Source organism: Rhea americana, unplaced genomic scaffold (genome assembly GCF_003343005.1).
Source record: "Rhea americana isolate MKP2758 unplaced genomic scaffold, rheAme1 scaffold_22, whole genome shotgun sequence".
NCBI lineage: Eukaryota > Metazoa > Chordata > Aves > Rheiformes > Rheidae > Rhea > Rhea americana.
Genome location: NW_028186329.1, coordinates 6,045,306 through 6,063,539, shown reverse-complemented (window position 1 = coordinate 6,063,539; position 18,234 = coordinate 6,045,306). Strand labels below are relative to the sequence as shown.

At 36.1% G+C, this 18,234-nt stretch overlaps 1 protein-coding gene across 1 annotated transcript in view; it reads right to left on the bottom strand.

Moving 5' to 3' along the window:
* Nucleotides 1-6,335: 6,335 nt before the first annotated feature.
* The window catches only part of SNX2 (sorting nexin 2), a 33,157-nt gene continuing 21,258 nt past the window's right edge, over nucleotides 6,336-18,234 (bottom strand). Inside the window, exons 7-15 of the mRNA XM_085305418.1 lie at nucleotides 17,770-17,848; nucleotides 14,503-14,578; nucleotides 13,049-13,162; nucleotides 12,727-12,820; nucleotides 10,675-10,880; nucleotides 9,547-9,690; nucleotides 7,281-7,361; nucleotides 7,099-7,170; nucleotides 6,336-6,465 (exon numbers count right to left, since the gene is read on the bottom strand). Of these exons, the coding sequence (XP_085161544.1) occupies nucleotides 6,415-6,465; nucleotides 7,099-7,170; nucleotides 7,281-7,361; nucleotides 9,547-9,690; nucleotides 10,675-10,880; nucleotides 12,727-12,820; nucleotides 13,049-13,162; nucleotides 14,503-14,578; nucleotides 17,770-17,848 (917 nt within the window). The 3' untranslated portion in view covers nucleotides 6,336-6,414. The remainder of the gene's footprint in view (nucleotides 6,466-7,098; nucleotides 7,171-7,280; nucleotides 7,362-9,546; nucleotides 9,691-10,674; nucleotides 10,881-12,726; nucleotides 12,821-13,048; nucleotides 13,163-14,502; nucleotides 14,579-17,769; nucleotides 17,849-18,234) is intronic.

Genomic DNA, 18,234 nt, shown 5'->3' with positions numbered 1-18,234 from the left:
TGCTTTGGTGTTTTGGGACCTGGAGAATTCAATACAAAATAAAATATTTTTGACCAAAAAAAAAAGGGGGGGGAGCGGGGAAGCCAAACTAAAACAACGCAACAGCTATAGGTAATAAAAAACAATCTGAAATCAAAGCGAGCCAGTCTTGGGCATCCCACCCTGTGCTGCTCCTCGGCCAGCATGGGCAGCCACTGACCCCCAGCAGCTCCAGCACTGCCCAAGGGCGCAGGCAACCACAACAAATGCAATTTGGTTCCCAGGCTCAACATGCTGTTTGATAGTGTAGGGATGAAATCTTTAAAATGCAGTGAAAACTAAAGACTTTTAAGATAAGCAATCCCACTTTTTCCAAAGCGTACTCTGCTAGACATAGAGTCATCCCATGGAAAGACAGCCCCTACAATAACAGAAAGTTGTAGTCTAATTRGTGCATTAACCATAGGCAAACCAAAGGATAATTTTCATGCTATTATAATTGTTACTTTCTGGCAAAGACACCAATCCTAAAGCTTAATTTCTGTTATTCACCTGATACAGAAAGGATGGACAATACAAATGACACTACTTACACTATAACATATTTATACTGATGAGATGCCAGTGGAAAAAAAAATTGCCTTTTTTGTGGTTATCAGTAATCTAGCAACCAATAATTTCCAAAAGCTGCTTTTCCTCCCTAACATCGTGTAACTTGTTAACAAAGAAAAGTTTGAGACATTAATCTGGCTTCAAATTCAATAGTACATAATGGAATTTTTGACTGTGCATCAGCCAAGAAGAACAAGGAAGATTACATGGTGGGCTGAATTCAAATACATCAATATGTTTTGGAATGTTAAATACTTAATTTGCACAGTGTATCATCATTAGTTAGCTAATCTTGAACATTACAACTAAAGAAAAATTAGGATTTCTCCACATGGCTGACCGTCCAAGGACCATCTTTTCTGTCTCAGTCAGGGACAAAACCAATCCAAACCAAAACAAAYAAASARAAAAAACCTTAAGAACATTAATTCCTAAAACGCAAATCATCTGTGCAAATCACAGATAGCCTGAACTAGAGTACTATCCASGATTCTTGTTTTTCAAAGCTAATTGCACGAATGACACAATGATTCCCAGAAACAAAAGCAGTAAAGAGAATGGAATATAGCTTCAGTGTAGCTTGATATCAGCTGGGGTAGACTTCCATTAAAATCACATTAGTAATCTTAACAGCAAAACAGTGAAAGAGGTGAGCTATACTGGTAACAGTTGCATTGGCTGCCTTCCAATTCATCTATTAAGCAGACCTAGAAAGGTCTTCCAGGAACTGTATGTTTTAGTCTGTTTTATTATTTTTTTAATCACAGATATCAGTGTCTTGGGTTGTATTCTTAAGTTAATTTGATCCAGAAGCTAAAATAAGTTAATATACTCCTACTCTAACTGGTAGTTGCCCTCAGACTTCCACTATCACAGAGACTATACCAACATGAACGATCATTGCTTAGAATAAGGTTTAATCTGTAAAGCGGGCCATGCTTTGTGAAAATGACATTCTCAAATCATTTATTCAATCAAATTTCAAGTCTATATAAAAACTAAGCATATCTTTGAGAAGGGGAAGAAAGGGAAAAAAAAAAAAAAAAGCTTTACTGGCCACTTCTGTTCTGTTCCTGCCCCCTACCCCAGTTTTTCTTCTTCTTCTTTTCTTCTTTTTTTTCCCTCTATCCTCCTGTTATGTCTGTGCAATTACTCCTAGGGCAATTTGGCATCTTCATGTTAGGATGAAGAGATTAGAGATGACAACTGTCCTAACAGTAACTCTTCTCCCTGTCCCCTTCTCACAGGCATCCTTCTATTCCTCAAGTGTTCCATCTTATTTCCTTCGCCTAAGATTGTGGTGTTCTGAAATTAAAAAAGAAAAAAGAATCATGGGAGAGGAAGAGAGGAACAGACATTGGCAACTCTCAAATAACACTTCCCAGTAAATAATCCTCACTATTCAAGGACTCTGATTAGAAGTTTCCTGATTAGAAGTAGGCCAAGGAAATGCATATAAAAATTCTAATCAAAGCGATAAGTAAAGCACCTATCAAAACATGAGCCCAGATTAAAAAGTCTTTAATAAGAATACAGCCAATCTGAGTTCGTTGACTTTCCAACTGCTAACAGAAACATTGGTTTTAAATAAACCAGTCTTTGTGACCTTGGTGCACTTCATTCTAATTCTACAAATACTGATTTCCTAAATAAATAGTAGCAAAGTTCAACACACATCRTAACCCCATAGGTAAAACATTTGCTTATTAAGGCGTTCACCTCCTCCTCCCTTCTCTGTGAAGATTTAGCTTAAATTTAAGTGGTGTAGTTGTTTCTAAAGCAACACAATGCACTTTCAGTATACAGTCAGTACAACTGAGACCATCTTGTATAAGCATGTGACTTCAGAAAGAAGACAGGAGAAAGGTAAGTCTGGAAAGCTCAGTTTCCAACATAAGTTTCTCAGGCCTCAGCTATCACAGAATCAAACATGAAGCCACTTACCTCTCTTAAGCATGATGTTGGAAGCTGGTAAGAAAGTAGTTCTCTGAAAGCAGGGGTAGGTGGGTGAGTGGATGTACCTGGAGGCTCCATATAGAATGTGAGGCTAATGTACAAATACTTCCTTTCTCAGGATTTCTGCATCTCTTTATATTTTGATTCTCTCTTAAACCATAGATATGGTCTATCTTGAGTCTTTTCTCCCCTTTCCATTTTCATTGTGCATTTCTTTCACTCTAGTTTTCTTAAGTATGCTGTTAAAAGAACAGCTTCAAATTCTGTCCAAGCTGCCTCCAACATTCTTTTGAGACCTTTTTTCTTAATGATGTTACCACAGAAGACAGATTTAGATTATTTTTTCTTTTTCTCCTCCTAAATCTGTGAGGAAACAACCATCAGAGGAAGGGGAGACAATATTTTTAGTAGTGCAGTTAAAAGTTATTTTGCTGATTAGCAAGTTCACCTTATTAAACTATGGAATGCAGAAGAATTAAACTGGAGGAACCCCTTAGAAGATAAGTACGAGCTTGAACAGCTCTGAAACCKCAGCTCCTCACATGTTTAATATTAAACTTGTTTTCTTTTTATAGATTCATATTTTGCTGGGGATACAACTAGTTACACAGGCTCTTCTACCTTGCAAACCGAAGATCTAACAGAAAGTTTATCTTAAAATAATTCCACCAAATCTGTAATTTTACTGCATGCCTGCAGTTCAGTTAAACACACAGGATACACTAATCAAAGAATGAAATGATGACTAAGACTGGCAAGGCGCACACATCATTTGCTGTGCCCCTCCACCCCCCTCCCCCCAAAAAAGGAACATAAATAAAGCGTTCATCCCAGTTTTGACCAAGACAAATACCCTTGCTAAGAAATAGCTGTGAAAACTGGAAACCTAGAAAGAACACACTGCAAAGTGAGAATGAGGGAAGACTGCAGGTGAATGGAGAACTTCCCAGTAGCAGCCAGCAGGTCACTGCCACCAGAATCTGAGAGAAACTGACAGATTTGGGGCATGAACTACAGATATGTCAAAACATAATCTTCCACTTGAGGTCTTCAGAAGGAAATAATTTGAGAGGTACAAGAAAGCRTAATTGGCAGGGGAAGTAGAATATTCTGTCTTTAAAAGACAGTGACTAGAGAYAGATGAGAACACTAAATGTCTATATAATAAAAATGTAATTACGCCTTCATGGAAATATTAGTCTTCAATTTAAGCTGCATCACCTCATTATTCTGTGGCTATACATGTTCAATTCAAAAAATACAATGAATGCGATGGATACAAGAACAGGGATGATGTAAAATTCAAGGCTGTAAATGTCAGTTTGCTTTAATCTGAGAAGGTACACTTCAATAGCACCACACCCTCCCTTTTATACCGCACTGCGAACGTACAGCATTCCTTACCTTAACAGTAGGTCTTCACTATTTTGCCCATATTCATTTTGTTCATTCCAAGGATTCTTCAGCACTACAGTGACTTGGAGTCAGGAAAACAACATTTACAGAAGTATAAYAACCGGCAGTGAGCTCCACAGTAAAAATAGTTCAGCAACATCTCTGTACACGTGGTCTGAGTAGTATCTGCTAGTAGAAGTAACAACTCATTCTTGTACTAAAGACAATTAGCAGTCCCTCAGTCTTTATGGGATAAGCAAATATRCACAAAACAAACAGGTCCTAGAAGCACTTCTGCTCTACACAAGTCAAAAGCAACAGTTCATCAGGTCTAGTCTTCAAATTATTCTTGTGATGCTAAAGAACATCAAATGTATTAGTTACYCTGCCACTTAATTCCAGAAATGCTATTTTCCTTTTCTTCTCCTACAGGTTTTGTTTTTCTTAAAAAAGCCCTCTACACAACTCAYTCCTTTTCTTAGCTGTCTAGTATAATCGGACAAAAAGAAAGTCACACTAATCCCTACTAAAAGACTAAGCTTCACACCAATGCAACAGCTATTTCTCATTTTGTTCACTCATTACAGATTAAAAAAAATGGATCTGGAATTCACCTCAGTTCAGATCCTGATGCAAGCTAAAAGGATCAAGAGTGAAGAAAGCTGGAAAACATGCTTAAAAAGAGATCATGAAAGCATATGAAAGCATATTTACTGATTTTGAGGCTGTCTTTAATTCTGAAAGTACCCACWCTCAATCTCATTGTAACTAATTTCAGTTTAACTTTGAGCTGCCTATCAATTTTCATTAGCACTGAGCAAGCCAAGTATATCATAACACTCAGTAGGGCATTATGCCTCGTTCAAATTCTTCACAACAAACCTGTTACATGCTTAGCTGGTGAAGATCAGTTACAAGCTAAATAACTAAGGCTGATGCACAAGTTACTACCAGCTTAAGGTTTTAGCATTTCAGCTTTTAAAAAAATGCTTGATAAAGACTTGACAAAAGTTTTTTCAAATTGCTTAGCTTCTGTACTATTTTCCTTGAAAATTCCTAAAAATACTGAATCAACAGAATTCTGTGCAAAAGTAAGGAAAGACACTAATCTTGAAAGTTTAAACTAGTTTCCTTGTGTAAATCAGAGAGTGCATGATCTTTCAGTTAAGTTTCCATTTTGTTCAGAAATGGAATTGAGTGTTTCGTTATTCTTGACTCTAAGTCATACAAGTTCTTGGGCTTCCCATGCAGTCTTATGATTAGCTGAAAGCAACAGCTCCTCTGATGCTACATAATTAACATTTGTATAATTCTAGCAGTATTAGCTACTTGTAGACATATCATTGGCAAATTCAGTGCGAATTTAGTACAAGACACAGAACAAAGTAGCTTGTTTATCTTGCATATTTCAGAAAAATATTTAGCTGCACCGATACATTACAGAAGATATTAATAAGCAGTCCCTGCATGTGTTTTATATTCCAGAAAGTCCAGATAAGTAGAATACCAGGCCTTACAACTAGCTTGCACTCTCAATTGAATAAAAGACTTTTCCTTCCCCAATTACCAGAATTAATGAAAGATTATTTTCCTTTTTGTATCCTGAAACCATTCAAGACAAGATTAAAACTGATTAAATTTATCAGTCCAATATGACATCTATATTTGACCAACAGGTGAACTTAGTCCTTCAGGAGCTTTGTGAGATACTCAGAAAAAATTTCAGTTCACGCATGTCTGTTGGCCAAGCTTCATTTTTTTGATCCTAACAGTATTAAGGCATTACAGTTTACCAAGGCAGTGATAACCTCAGGTGAAAATACCTAGAGCAAAAAGAATCAAACTTAAATATAATAGTTTACCACAAATACTTGTTTGTGAATCTTTAGCACCGCCTTTGACATTATTTACCCAATGGTGTGTTTCTGCCTTGGTTTTAACCTCAATTTGTCAAAAATGCTACTTCTAAGAATACAGTAAACATCTATAGAAAACAAACCAGAGAGTTTAATGTTTCACAAGGTACATCCCTTTATTATTGTAATCACAAAAACATGATTTTGTACAGGAATGTGTAAGTGAACATTAATCAATGCAATTAAATTTGTTTCATAAAGATCAGGTAAACATACTACAGAACATTATATTGTAAAGAACAAAAATATCTGCTTTCTGGCCTTGCATTGCACATTTTAGTGCAAGTATTAAGACACAATAGTGTTCAATTCAGCAATGTATTGCAGAACATCATGCCACAGTCCACTTTAAAGAGGGTCAGGACATGCAGCTTGTTAATAAAATGCTGTAGTATATAAAAGAGCCACATGTTAATTCATAAAATATATAGTGGTTTATTTGGATGATTTTAAAGTGATTTCACTGTGGAATTTAGCTTTTTTTTTTTTTTTTTTTTTTTTTTTTTTAATCCAGGACAAATATCCAGAGTGTCTTGTTATTTGGAATATTCTTCTTTTAGGCGATGGCTTTGGCTTCAGGTAGGAATGCTTCCCAGTATTTTATTAGCTTGGAGAGAAGGAAAAACAACCTCACTGTTAAGTACTGAATGTTGGAAAAAAAACCCCATACACCTTCCTCCTTGTGTACAGAACTTGTCCCCACAGGACAAAGTAAGAACACAGATGGGACCCTTCATACTATCCATTAACATTATTACATGATGCAAGAAAAAAAAGTGACAAATGCAAATATCTGCTCATGGTAACAGGAGCTGTTTGACAGGTCAGCTTGCTATTCTTACCTTTAACTGAAAGTTATTCTACTGCTGTAAAATATTCAGCACATTACTTTTCTTTGATTAAAAAAATTAAGTATTAATGTCTCTTCAGTAATTTTAAGCACATGTTAAATATGTTTTACTTCCTTTTACAAGTGAAAATATTAATTCAGTTTCAGAGGAAGAACAGGAGACTACTCCTTCACACTTCCCCCAAGAAAGTCTCTCCTCTGCTCTCTTGAATTAGAGCTACGCAAGTTAAGAACAGTAATAATTAGGTAATGGCAATCACTATGTTCAGCAATCTAGAACAGACTAGAAGCAGTTCTCTATGTTTTAAGGAACTGCCTGTCTGTTTAAATTAACCTAATACAGAACACACTGGAGTATTAGCTTGCACAAAAAATTTAAAAGTTTCTTACCTGCTGTTGTGTTTGCACTAATGATTCTAAGTACTTGATAATAACAGTTTTAAAGTCTYTCACTCGTTCCCTCTGTTAACAAATAGAGTAAATTAATTATGGCAGATTAAACTCTTAAGCAATCTTGCTTGGAATATTGATATTAAAGTAAAATTGTCAGTTAGCTGAATAGTTATACATGCCTCAAATCTTCCCACTTCCTTCCGAATGGTTTTGGAGATCTGTTCAAAATCTTTTTCCCCTTGTTGAACTTTTGTCTCCCACTGGCAAAGGAAAGACATGCAGATATAAGGCTTTGTGTTCTCCATTCAAACTATCAGTACCTGTGGGGAGGCTTTTCTGCTTTTTTTTTTTTTTTTGGGTATACTAGTGATAGTTATTTAAGAGCTGAAAAGCAGCTGTTTGGTGGTATTATTGCTTAAACTGGTATGACTACAGAGCCTTCTCTACAAATTGTTGCTTTGAAATTGTTACACCAAGACTTTCCCTCAAGTATGTCTAAAACCAAAGGCAATGCTGCCTACATTGCATTTATAAAAATATCTTAGGTTTGTTATTAAGAAATAGAGTAAAAATGTTTCAAAGATTCTTTACTAAAGAAAAGATTTCTAAAGCTTTAAGTTACTTAAACACTACTATAAGGGGAAGCTAAACCTGTAAGCTTTCTGTGATTACCTGTCACAATCAAATGTGAGTCTCAAGAGAAGTTAGTTCCCTGTATTTTCCTATTGACAGAAAAAATTATTAAATCTTCATCCTTGCTTATGGTCAGCTATATGCTTATCTTTGTCACATTTCTGCTGCAGACGTGAGATGACAAGGCAATGAGGATGCMTTTAATCTTACTGTTGCAATGCGCACTGAACATTCATTCAAGTAAATGCCTAGATATTTGTATTTTTAGTTTATATTTATTCAAAGTTCCCTTACTGTCTTTTCATACGTACATTTAAAAAGCTATGCAATAAGCCCTAACAGAATGTGTTTCAGAGAAACACTGATACATACATGGCCTAGAGAGTTAGCTAATATATGGGACAACATAAAGCTCAGTCAAGGAAAAGGGAGATTAAGACTGCTTTGAAATAACCTGTGCCTTCCTACCACAGGAACTAAAGCTGTCTTAGATTTCAGTTAAAGCCTCTGTAGGCCTATGGACCCACATTCCAGTTTCACAATGTCTAAGCATCAGGGTCTGTAGGAATTATCACCGTGTAACAGTCGGCAATCTTATAGTTTCTGAAAAAGAAATCTTCCCCTTGCTCAGTATGGTGTTTCTAGGACTACTCTGTTACCTTTTAGCAGCAAAAAGGAAYGAGTCATGGATGAAGCTCAAGCTGCATTGGCTTCCACTTTGATTTCTCGCCATGAGGACTATTATTATATATTCTCAGTTGCTGAATTCTATTTCAATGGCAGGAATGACTGTGGGTTTACTAACAACCTTCTCTAATCATCTGATAAAGTAAGAAAGAGATATCCTCCAGAAACATCATTAATTCTTTTTACACTAAGAATGAGAAACAGTCACTACTTCCTACAACTCCAAATATTCAGGAAGTACTTTTGCCAGGGAGTTTCAGCCCGCTTCTGGATGTCACCATTCCATCCACCATGCAAGAAAGCTAACCAATAGGAATGTGGTCACACAAGAGTGACGCTGAGTTTTACCAGTCAATAAGGGCATTTTAAAAAAAAAGAAAAAGAAAAAAGAAAAGTTAATGAATAACTTCAACACTATATGCAAAATATATCTAAGTTCAGAAAGAACAAAGCAGCTTTAGGTTAGTGATGAATGAGGCAGCCAAATGAAATAGAAGCATAATATAGCTTGAAATCAGCAATTATGTTCTCCCATTATTTAATGGGAGAATACTGATGCGTAACTCAAATGTGTGCATTAATGTTAAATAATTAAGTTGTCCTACCTCTTCAATTTCCTTAGTGAAGCATGATAGAAAAAGTGTATAAATTATGACACTTCAACATGTTAGATTTATTTTTACTGAAATTATACCATATATACGTACATACATATATATATATSGGCAGAAATTCAGCATCATTAAAAAAAACACAGGAACAGTCCTCCATTAGTCTTTTTAGATAGACTTCAGTTTTAGAAGCTAAGAAATGCTTCTCTGCCTACCTGAGTTATCTGCAACAGTTAAAAGCATTTTAAAACTTGCCCATATTCCCTTCCTCCCCATCTCTGAGACTCTGTAGAGACAGATTTCTACTGCCTTACAGATCTTTGATTGGATAACAACGGTGCACATTTAATATTTTAAATAAATTCCTTTTAACAATTTCAGTAAACATGGAAAACAGCAAATGAATAAGTGATTTGTAAACAAAAACTGTATAAAGTAGTGCATTAATGTGGAACGAATGAACCAATGCAAAAAGTCTGGCCTCCAGAATAATAGAAATGTTTGATAGTGTTACCTCTTTTATCTCATCTTTAGCTTGCTGCAATTTATCAGGTTTATTCGCAAGCTGGAGCTTTGCTTCAGCTTCACGTTTTTTTTGTAAGGTAACCTGAGCATCTTGCCATTTCTGCCAGCATTTCATTCGATGGTCAAACACGCCCTGTAAAGATGAACAAARTAAAGTAATTGAAACTGTTAGAGCTGTCTACATTCCTATTAAGGAAATGCATCTCTGGATAAAACTGCAGCAAGTGTACTCAAAGAAACATCACTGTGTCTACCACAAGTGGTCTTGCATTTAATTTGGCAGCATGCTTACACAGCTAAATATTGCTTACAATTAAAGGAGGGCATTCAGCAAGCCTCCTCAGAGCAGCACAGTGCCCCACACCATTTCATTTTTGTTGTRTTCCTTGTCCCATCACAACACTACCAAAGCAATCACTAAAAAGTGCTGCATTAGGCAAATGCTTCTCTAAGCATAGATTCTATCAAACCTTTTCATTGACTATATAGCTATCCAGCAATACAYTTTCATTAGCAATAGACTGAGGTAGCAGAATTAAGTGTGTGCGTGCATACTTTTTTTCCCCTGTAACCACCCGCCAAGTTCAAAGATACCTCCAGATAAAACTATTAAGACATGGTTCCCCACGTGAAAACCAAATCATGCTGTACTCCATGATTTATAGAGAACTTAATACTTTAGTGAGATGTAGATCTCCAAATGATATTTGTTGCTTCCTTATTAATACTGTTGGTACCTACCTGATAAGAGTCAAGTTATGTTCTTGAAAAGATCTTATGGACAAAAAAGTTACCTGAACGAAAAAAGTACAGCATGCTAACTAGCGTGGGGTCCCTAAATACCGCACACAGTTAGCACTGCTCTAATTACAGGATATTCACCATTTGCATTTTGTCTGGATCTTGTTCCATGCCCATTTTTCATCATAACCATTTTTCTTGTGGGATTATGGATCCATTCATTTTACTCAGTTGAAATTAAGGCAGAAGTTCAGTAAGTCTCAACTGCATCATCAAGTGTGCAAATGGACAGAAACATGCATTTATYCCAAATCCATAAGCTAAGGAGAAAGTGTGACCTTAAGCAAAAATTAATGTTTTTCCTAGTAGTACTCACTTTGACTGCAGCAATGAGACGAATGTAGTCACCAAGCAGTTCCGAGAACACATAGAAATCGGCAAAGGCTTGCTCCTGATGCAACTGATCTATCTTCTCCTCAACCTCTGCAAGCTGAGACAAAGCTCTAGACAGAGCAGTGTGGTCCTCAGAGTTACCTAACATGGCAGCACTTTTAGCAAAGGCAGCTGTGTTGGCTGAAAGCTCTGAAATAGAGGAGTAGTATTCAATATAGAATAGGTAATATCCTAGGTTACATTTCAGCACAGATCAACCTAAAACCAGTTCTTGAGCAGAGATCTCTGCCCAACAGCAACCTTGACTTCCCCAGATGGAGGAAAAAAAAAAAAAAAAAGTATTTCCCAAATTTCACGATAATGCATGTGGACATGACACACGGAGATCACAATGGAACTATGTTTAGGAGAACACAGTGCACCCTAAATTCCCCAATATCAGTAAATGACTTGCAGAATCTGTTATATGATGCCTACCCTGTCTGGCAAGAGATATGGAACAAACTGTCATTATCCAACTGCCTAGTTCAGAAAAACCCAAGTCCACAAAACAAAAGCCAAGTTACCTACACAGCAAGTTCAAAATACTAACTGATCCATAGGGTAGCTGTCCCATGCAGCTGAAAGGGCAAAGCATCARGAAGTATTCAATGTAAACGTCAATATCGGAGCAGAATTGTGCTTCTGCTATGCTATTCTACTGATTAAAGTATCTTAAATGAGACTGTGTCCTGTAATGTAAGGCATACTATAAGGTATGGTAAATAAAAAAAAAAACCTACACTTGTKTGACTGGCATCCATGAAACCAAAGTTTTGAGCTTATTTATTAACAAATACCTAGATGATTGTCTCAAATCCCATTTAAGTCATCCTGTACAAAGGTAACGTCTATGAAAGACCTTTGAACAAAATATCATATTAATGAAACTTACTTAAGGATTGAAAGCACAAATTTTTTTGATTGTGCTGGCTTCGTAGAATCACTAGAACACCAGAAACGTTTACAGAAGAAAAAAGCTTCAGATATATAAAACATGATCTAAAAACAACTCTGAAAAAATCCATTTTATCAAATCTCAAAGCAGGCATCAATTGCACAGTAATCAAATGCATTAATTTTCCATGTTCCTTACTTCTTAAAATACTCTTTAACCTTAAGACATCTGACGAAAGATTTTTTTGTTACAGAGAACAACTCCTGGTAGAGATTTGAGAAAGCAGTTTAAGATAGATGCATAGTTTTTTTTGAAAGCGCAAAGTTGAAACATAACTCTGTACTTTATAAGATTAAGTAGCAGTGTCAGAAAGCACATTTAAGTCTTCCACATACTACCAAATTAAAGTTGGAAATCATCTGATGGAAAAAGTCTTTGACAAGACAGCTGCACAACTGATTAAAAATATTAATTTTACAGGCATTTTCTCACTCTGAAATAAGTAAATCTAACACTGGTATTTTCAGACTGGCTATCTTTCCAAAAGAAGTTTTCCTCAACTGTATCTTCGCTGAAATATCACTGTGTGGACCAATTTAAGATTAGCAAATCCCCAATTAAGGGTTCAAACTCAGTTAACAGAACAATAATCAGTCACAAATTGTTTAAATGGATTTTTGCAGCCACTTTTTGCTCAAAAGAAAATGCTTCTTGCCATGAGATCTACAGGTACATTTATGGATGTCTACTGTAGTTTCACTTAATAGTTGTAATATTAAAATTCTGCAAGAAAAAAGTTCTACATTAATCATGATAATAACTTTCAAGTTCAACGGAATGACTGACAGATATTTGGGATATATATATATGTATATACATATATATATATATGTACACACACATATATTTTATATATATATAAAATACAAAATAAATAAATGTTAGAGTAGTTTAAACCAAAAGGTACAGTCAGATTTTTTGCATTAAAATTTGCTGTGACCATTTGTTACTTTAGAGCTCTAACATTAAGTTCCTGCTTCGTTAATATTTTTAAAGCTCTAAACACTTAAGTTCACACAGTCAGAAAAATACATTTACCTTTTCTGTGGCAGACTAATGCTTCAACACTGGCATGAAGTTTCCTAAGCTGCTGATCCAGATTCTCAAATTGCTGCTGTTTTTCTTCAAACCACTGACAAAAGATGAAAGAGTCAAGCATTACAAATTAGATTACCAACAGCATTTCTTGTTTTAAAGAAGCAAATTATCCATGTGCTGCCAAGGTGGTCAACTGATACAGCTAAGAATCCAAGCCAATAAGCAAATTAATATCCCATTTTCTAGTTCTACAGCTTTAAAAATGCAATTGTTGAGCCTCATTAATTCGTCTCATTATTCAAGTCGAAAAATCAGCTCTTACTGCATCCGATTCATTCATCTTGATTGTCATTTTGTTGACAGCGTCGGCAGCCTTGTTCACCATCCTCAATATTCCTGCTCCACTCAGAGCCTGGGTGTTAACTGCTCTCGGCAGCTAGAATTGAATGACAAATAAGGGCAAACAGACTGGTTAAAAGGCTGGAGGTTTAACTGGGCGCAAGGGGGAAAGAAAAGGATATAGTGTTTTCTTTACTCCTATGTGTTTCAATATAGTAGAATCTAATTTCTCAGATTTACTACTTTTACATTCTCAGAGGAAAACTTAAAAATATAGACTATTTACTTTTCTTCTACACCTTTACATTTAAATGGAACAAACAACCTACTTGTCAAAAGTTATTACGAACTAGCCAAAGGTCCTAACTAGCCACCTATACATTACGGAGAGCCAACTGGCACTACAGAAACAGAAAAGCTTACATTTGTAGTAAGTTGAGATACAGAAATTCTGTAAATATAACGCAAGATTCACACTATGGATCATAAATAAAATGGTATGTTTACTTTTATATATAGGCCAGATTTCAAAACCTACCTCCCGAATATTGTGAGCGCTGTCTATTTGCAAGGTACTTAGAAATCCTTGGGGGTAAGTTAACAAACTTTTATATTTAATTGATACTATTCTTCACTAAAGTTATTCTTGCAAATATGCTGCACAAGTAGCCTCTGTCAAATCATTTACCCATCACATCTGATGTTTTGTATGTCAACAGCATTGACAAATCCGCTTTAAGTTATCTATCAATGATGCTTTTGTCAGTAGCAGGGCCTCTGTGACTTATTAGGAAAACTAAGATATTGACATTGGCCAAAAGACAGTTCAGTGTTACAGCAAATCCACTACGCACATTTATAAGATGATCGATGTTTTTATAGAAGCATAACAGAYGATCTGTTTTGCAAAATATTTAATGTTTGTGAAAGGTGCCAGATTGATAGCACTGGTGACTGAAGTCCTCTATCCACAAAATATCTAGCATGGCCAGCAACACTGCAAGCCTGTTCACATCATCCCACCAGTACACCTGAAGCTTGACTCCTAGAGGCAACTGGCTTGGAAAAAGCTCTCTTAGTTCCCGACCTWATTTAACCACTAGTAGCAAAAGTTATGGATTTTCATCATGCATACGACAAGCTTCAGTCAGAACTGGGCCACTCGGAACTGGACCGACCAACTCACTCACTCACTAGAAGTCACTGAAGAGTAAGTAAGTTTTGGTCACTAACAATCTAACATTTAACAGAAGTAGAGGCAAAATGCTTTGTGGGTCATTACCTAAGTAGCCTTCTGCCATTCTGTCCCATGAAGGGCACAATCCAATTTAATTTCATATGAATTTAGGAGATTAGTTCTCAATACAAAGAGAGTATATTATTTTGTATGTCATCATATCTGAAAACAAATAGGAGAACTTAAAAGAACTTAAATACCTCAGAACTTTCCAAGAATTGCCTTAAATCTGGATCCTGTAACAAGGTTGGGTGTTTTACTGTTCGTTGTAGATACCTATGATTTTAAAAATTAAAATATTAGATAACAAAACAGATTTAACCTAATGTGCCTGACAGCATTGGAAAGTGCCCTTTATCTAAAGAACGGGTACAATGCAGGCAGCACACAACTTCCCTTCATTCTCTAATGGGGCTTGAACACTCTTGTAAAGTCACCTCTAAAGGGTCAGAGGGTAGTTCAGTCTCCATGCCCCTTCAATCCTTTGCCTCTCTGCTGAGTGTTCAAATCATACTTATGCATTCTGTCACCTTCCCCCAACACACAAGTCCTGCACAGAGTCATAAGTTAGGACCAATAAGCAGTTTATACATTCACTTAAGTCTTAAATCTGAAAGGCTATCACAAAAACAGAAACATTTGACTAAAAATAATGCAGCCCCATGCACCATATAGCACATCATCGCCTCGAGTTGCTGGCCATGGCTTCTAACCTCATTTGTTTACATCATAAACTCCTTAAGGTGAGACCCATCATAACTATGTTGCACGATATTAAAATGTAGTAATGCACTTGATAGTTTCAACACATCAGTCACAACTTCTATTCCAATAACAATCAATTTAAGACACAAGACATGAGCTTGGTTAAATATTCCTTGTGCAGTGCAGTGAATAGGCTTTTTTGTTAGAGCTAATTTTGGCTGGCTTGCTTTAGAATTACGGGAAGCCTTGGAGAAGTAGGTTGATCATGTTCTACATATGAACTACTAATTTGCTGGCTAGACTAAGTGTTCAACCCATATTAGTTCTACAGAATTCACCCACTCAAAAGTTAAAGTAATGCAACTCCTTCCGTCTTAGATCAGAGAAGAAACACAGTCTCAAAACTATTGACTGCACCAATGTGAGTTGAAGAGGGAAGTTTGTACAGTACTCACCCACTGAACTGCTGCAAGCTTATCACAACTGACTTGAATATTATGTATTCACAGAGAGTGTCCAATGTTTGCAAGAATGCTTTACAGAAACTAAATACCTCAAGAGATCACGGGAGCATGAGAAAGTATGCAGTATGTCAGTTAAGGTGCTCTGACATAACATTATCAACAGTGCTTTACAGCTGAGGTTTGGGCAAAACTAAAGCTTTACAAAAATTGCAAAATACTGGAACTGTCACATTACAGTCACCACTACATGGAAACTGCCCTAGAGTGTGATGCAGATTGGGACTCTTAACTAAAAGCCCAAGTATTTTGATACTGTGAGCACAGTATTTTCTCCATCCTCCATTAGATATGGCCACCAGATCCTTGTTTTTCTTCCCAAAGGAGCTAAGAGTTGCAGTGAAATTAAATTGCTCAACTTTTCCTTAATTGTTCTGACACTCAGTAGCAAGTAAGTGCAACTTAAAGTTGACAATGCAAGCAGCCGAAGAGATTTTTCTTTCGAACTTTGCTGCTAGAGACTAGCACTTTCTCCAAGGGAGACTACTAACATTTTCACTGAAGACAGCAAGTCTTCTAGATATCCTCAAGCACAACTCTAGTGGTACTTAAATTCCCTGTTCTAAGGCATAAACTTCAGTACACTCAACTAAAAAGGCACACTGTTTCCCTTCCCACTCGGTGCACAGCTCTAGGCTAAAGGCAGAGCAATTTTGAATCAGATTCCTTCGATCTGATGTTCTGGGACACATCAACATGTTTTCCTCAGCTTTTATGAAATAGCAACAAACCCAGTGCCTCTAAATATCTTTTGAACATGTGGACAAGTAAGCAACTTTTTTGTTTCTGAAAGGAAAAAAAACAGCTAATGAAAAGTTGCCCTTTGTCAAACAAGATTTTTATGGTCTTTCTGAAAACCAAATGAAATACATTGTGAAGCTTTCCCAGGATTGTCAAGAATACTGAGGAGTCCTTTCCCCAGTACAAGAGCAGTGCTGAGCATCCACTAGATGGTATATAACTTCAACAACAACAAAAAAATGAAATGCAGCACTTAAAGCATGCACAAGTTTGTCAATTAGCTTTTCCTAATCCTAGTTCTGTTCTTCAAATGAGCAATCAAGAGGGAAATCAGTCATCTCTATCACAGAGATCTGAAATTGCGTAGAAATGGCTGTTAAGTCCAATTACTCCAGCCCTGGCTGTTACCTGGCTGAGTCTTTRTATCTCATAGCACCACTTCCTCAGTGATAGGTTTATTGTACACCCAAGATGTGCTTCAATTTTGCTCCAAGGTACGTGATTACTTCAGTAACTTCTAGGTGTAATTTTAAGTGGCAAACCATAAGCTATATACCAATCTTCAGTGACAGGACAACCTATCAGTATTTTGAGTGTCAATATTAAGTTCAGATGTTCAGTTGATTAGCTTTGCAATAAGAAGATATTAGCAATAGAATTCCAAAGAGATTTTTTTCAACTAAGATTATTTCTGGAATTCCAAAAGCTCAATAGCGTCATACATCATCTGTTAGATACACCCTGTGTCAATCTAAAAACCTTTTATTTTTGTTAACTGTCTTGTTTAACAAACTTAAATGGCACATTGTCTTCATATGATGTAATTATATCACAAAAAATAGGCATATTATAAAATCGTAACAAAATTAGATCTGTATACTTGACTCAGCTGTACATGACCATAAGTTATGCAACTTTTACTAGTTGCTTTCCACAGCCTTACTAGCCACGTCAACAGGAATGCATGAAACCACATCAGCGACAGTATCCTAGCACAGCAAAGACAGTAGAAAAATACTAATTGTATGCCACTGCAAGGTGACAGAGATCTGATAACTTTGGAGCAAAGTTCAGCTAGTTACATCAAGTCATCAGAAGGCCATCTTAGTTTCAAGTGACTACAGGTCTCCTTCATCCTTTGGCCTACAACAGTCAACAGTCAATTTTACATGAAATAGATCCACTGCTGAAGTCACTTAGTTGCCTAAAACCAAAATGTCTAAATAAGTTGATGAACAAAATTGTGCTTACTAGATCCTCGCAATATCCATTTCAAGAAGTCAGCTGTTCGAAAAGATGTGGCCATAACTCTCCTTATGCCTAAGTTAATGTTTCCCATTTTTAATGGAGATTATACCATTTCTACACAATTGAGTAGCTCCATACAACCTTCCAGAATCCACTGAAGTACAATCGGCCCACACCCCAGTAAAAGAGCTCGTGTAGTACATTACAAGTCACTTTGAGGCTAAACAAGTTTTAGTTAGATACATACATTACCTTTCTAGCGCTGCTCTTCTTTTTTCTACAAATTCAGTAGACGAAGAATCTTCCTTGCCTACTTTAACCTTGGTCATGCCTTTGGAGAAAATTGCATCATATTGATTTTACATTATGATAAAGAAATCATTAACATAACTGATATGATTACAAGATAAATCTCACCTAAGTTTATATATTTAAGTCAAATTATAATGAAAAGTACCACAGAGGAATACAAAGAACGTAAACACTGCATGTTGTACGTTTTTGTAGGCATAACCCCATGAAATAAGTAGTTTCCTCTAATACATCTAGCATAATCAGTGTTAAAAATTAGTTGAATTTGCTTTTATGAAACCAATCCAAGAAATCAGTGTCTTACTGGTCACTTATATTCAGAAAAAAAACAGTTACTCACATAAAACAATTCTGTTTAACATAAGATGATAAATCTCAGTTTATAAGCCTACTGTTTGGTATGCT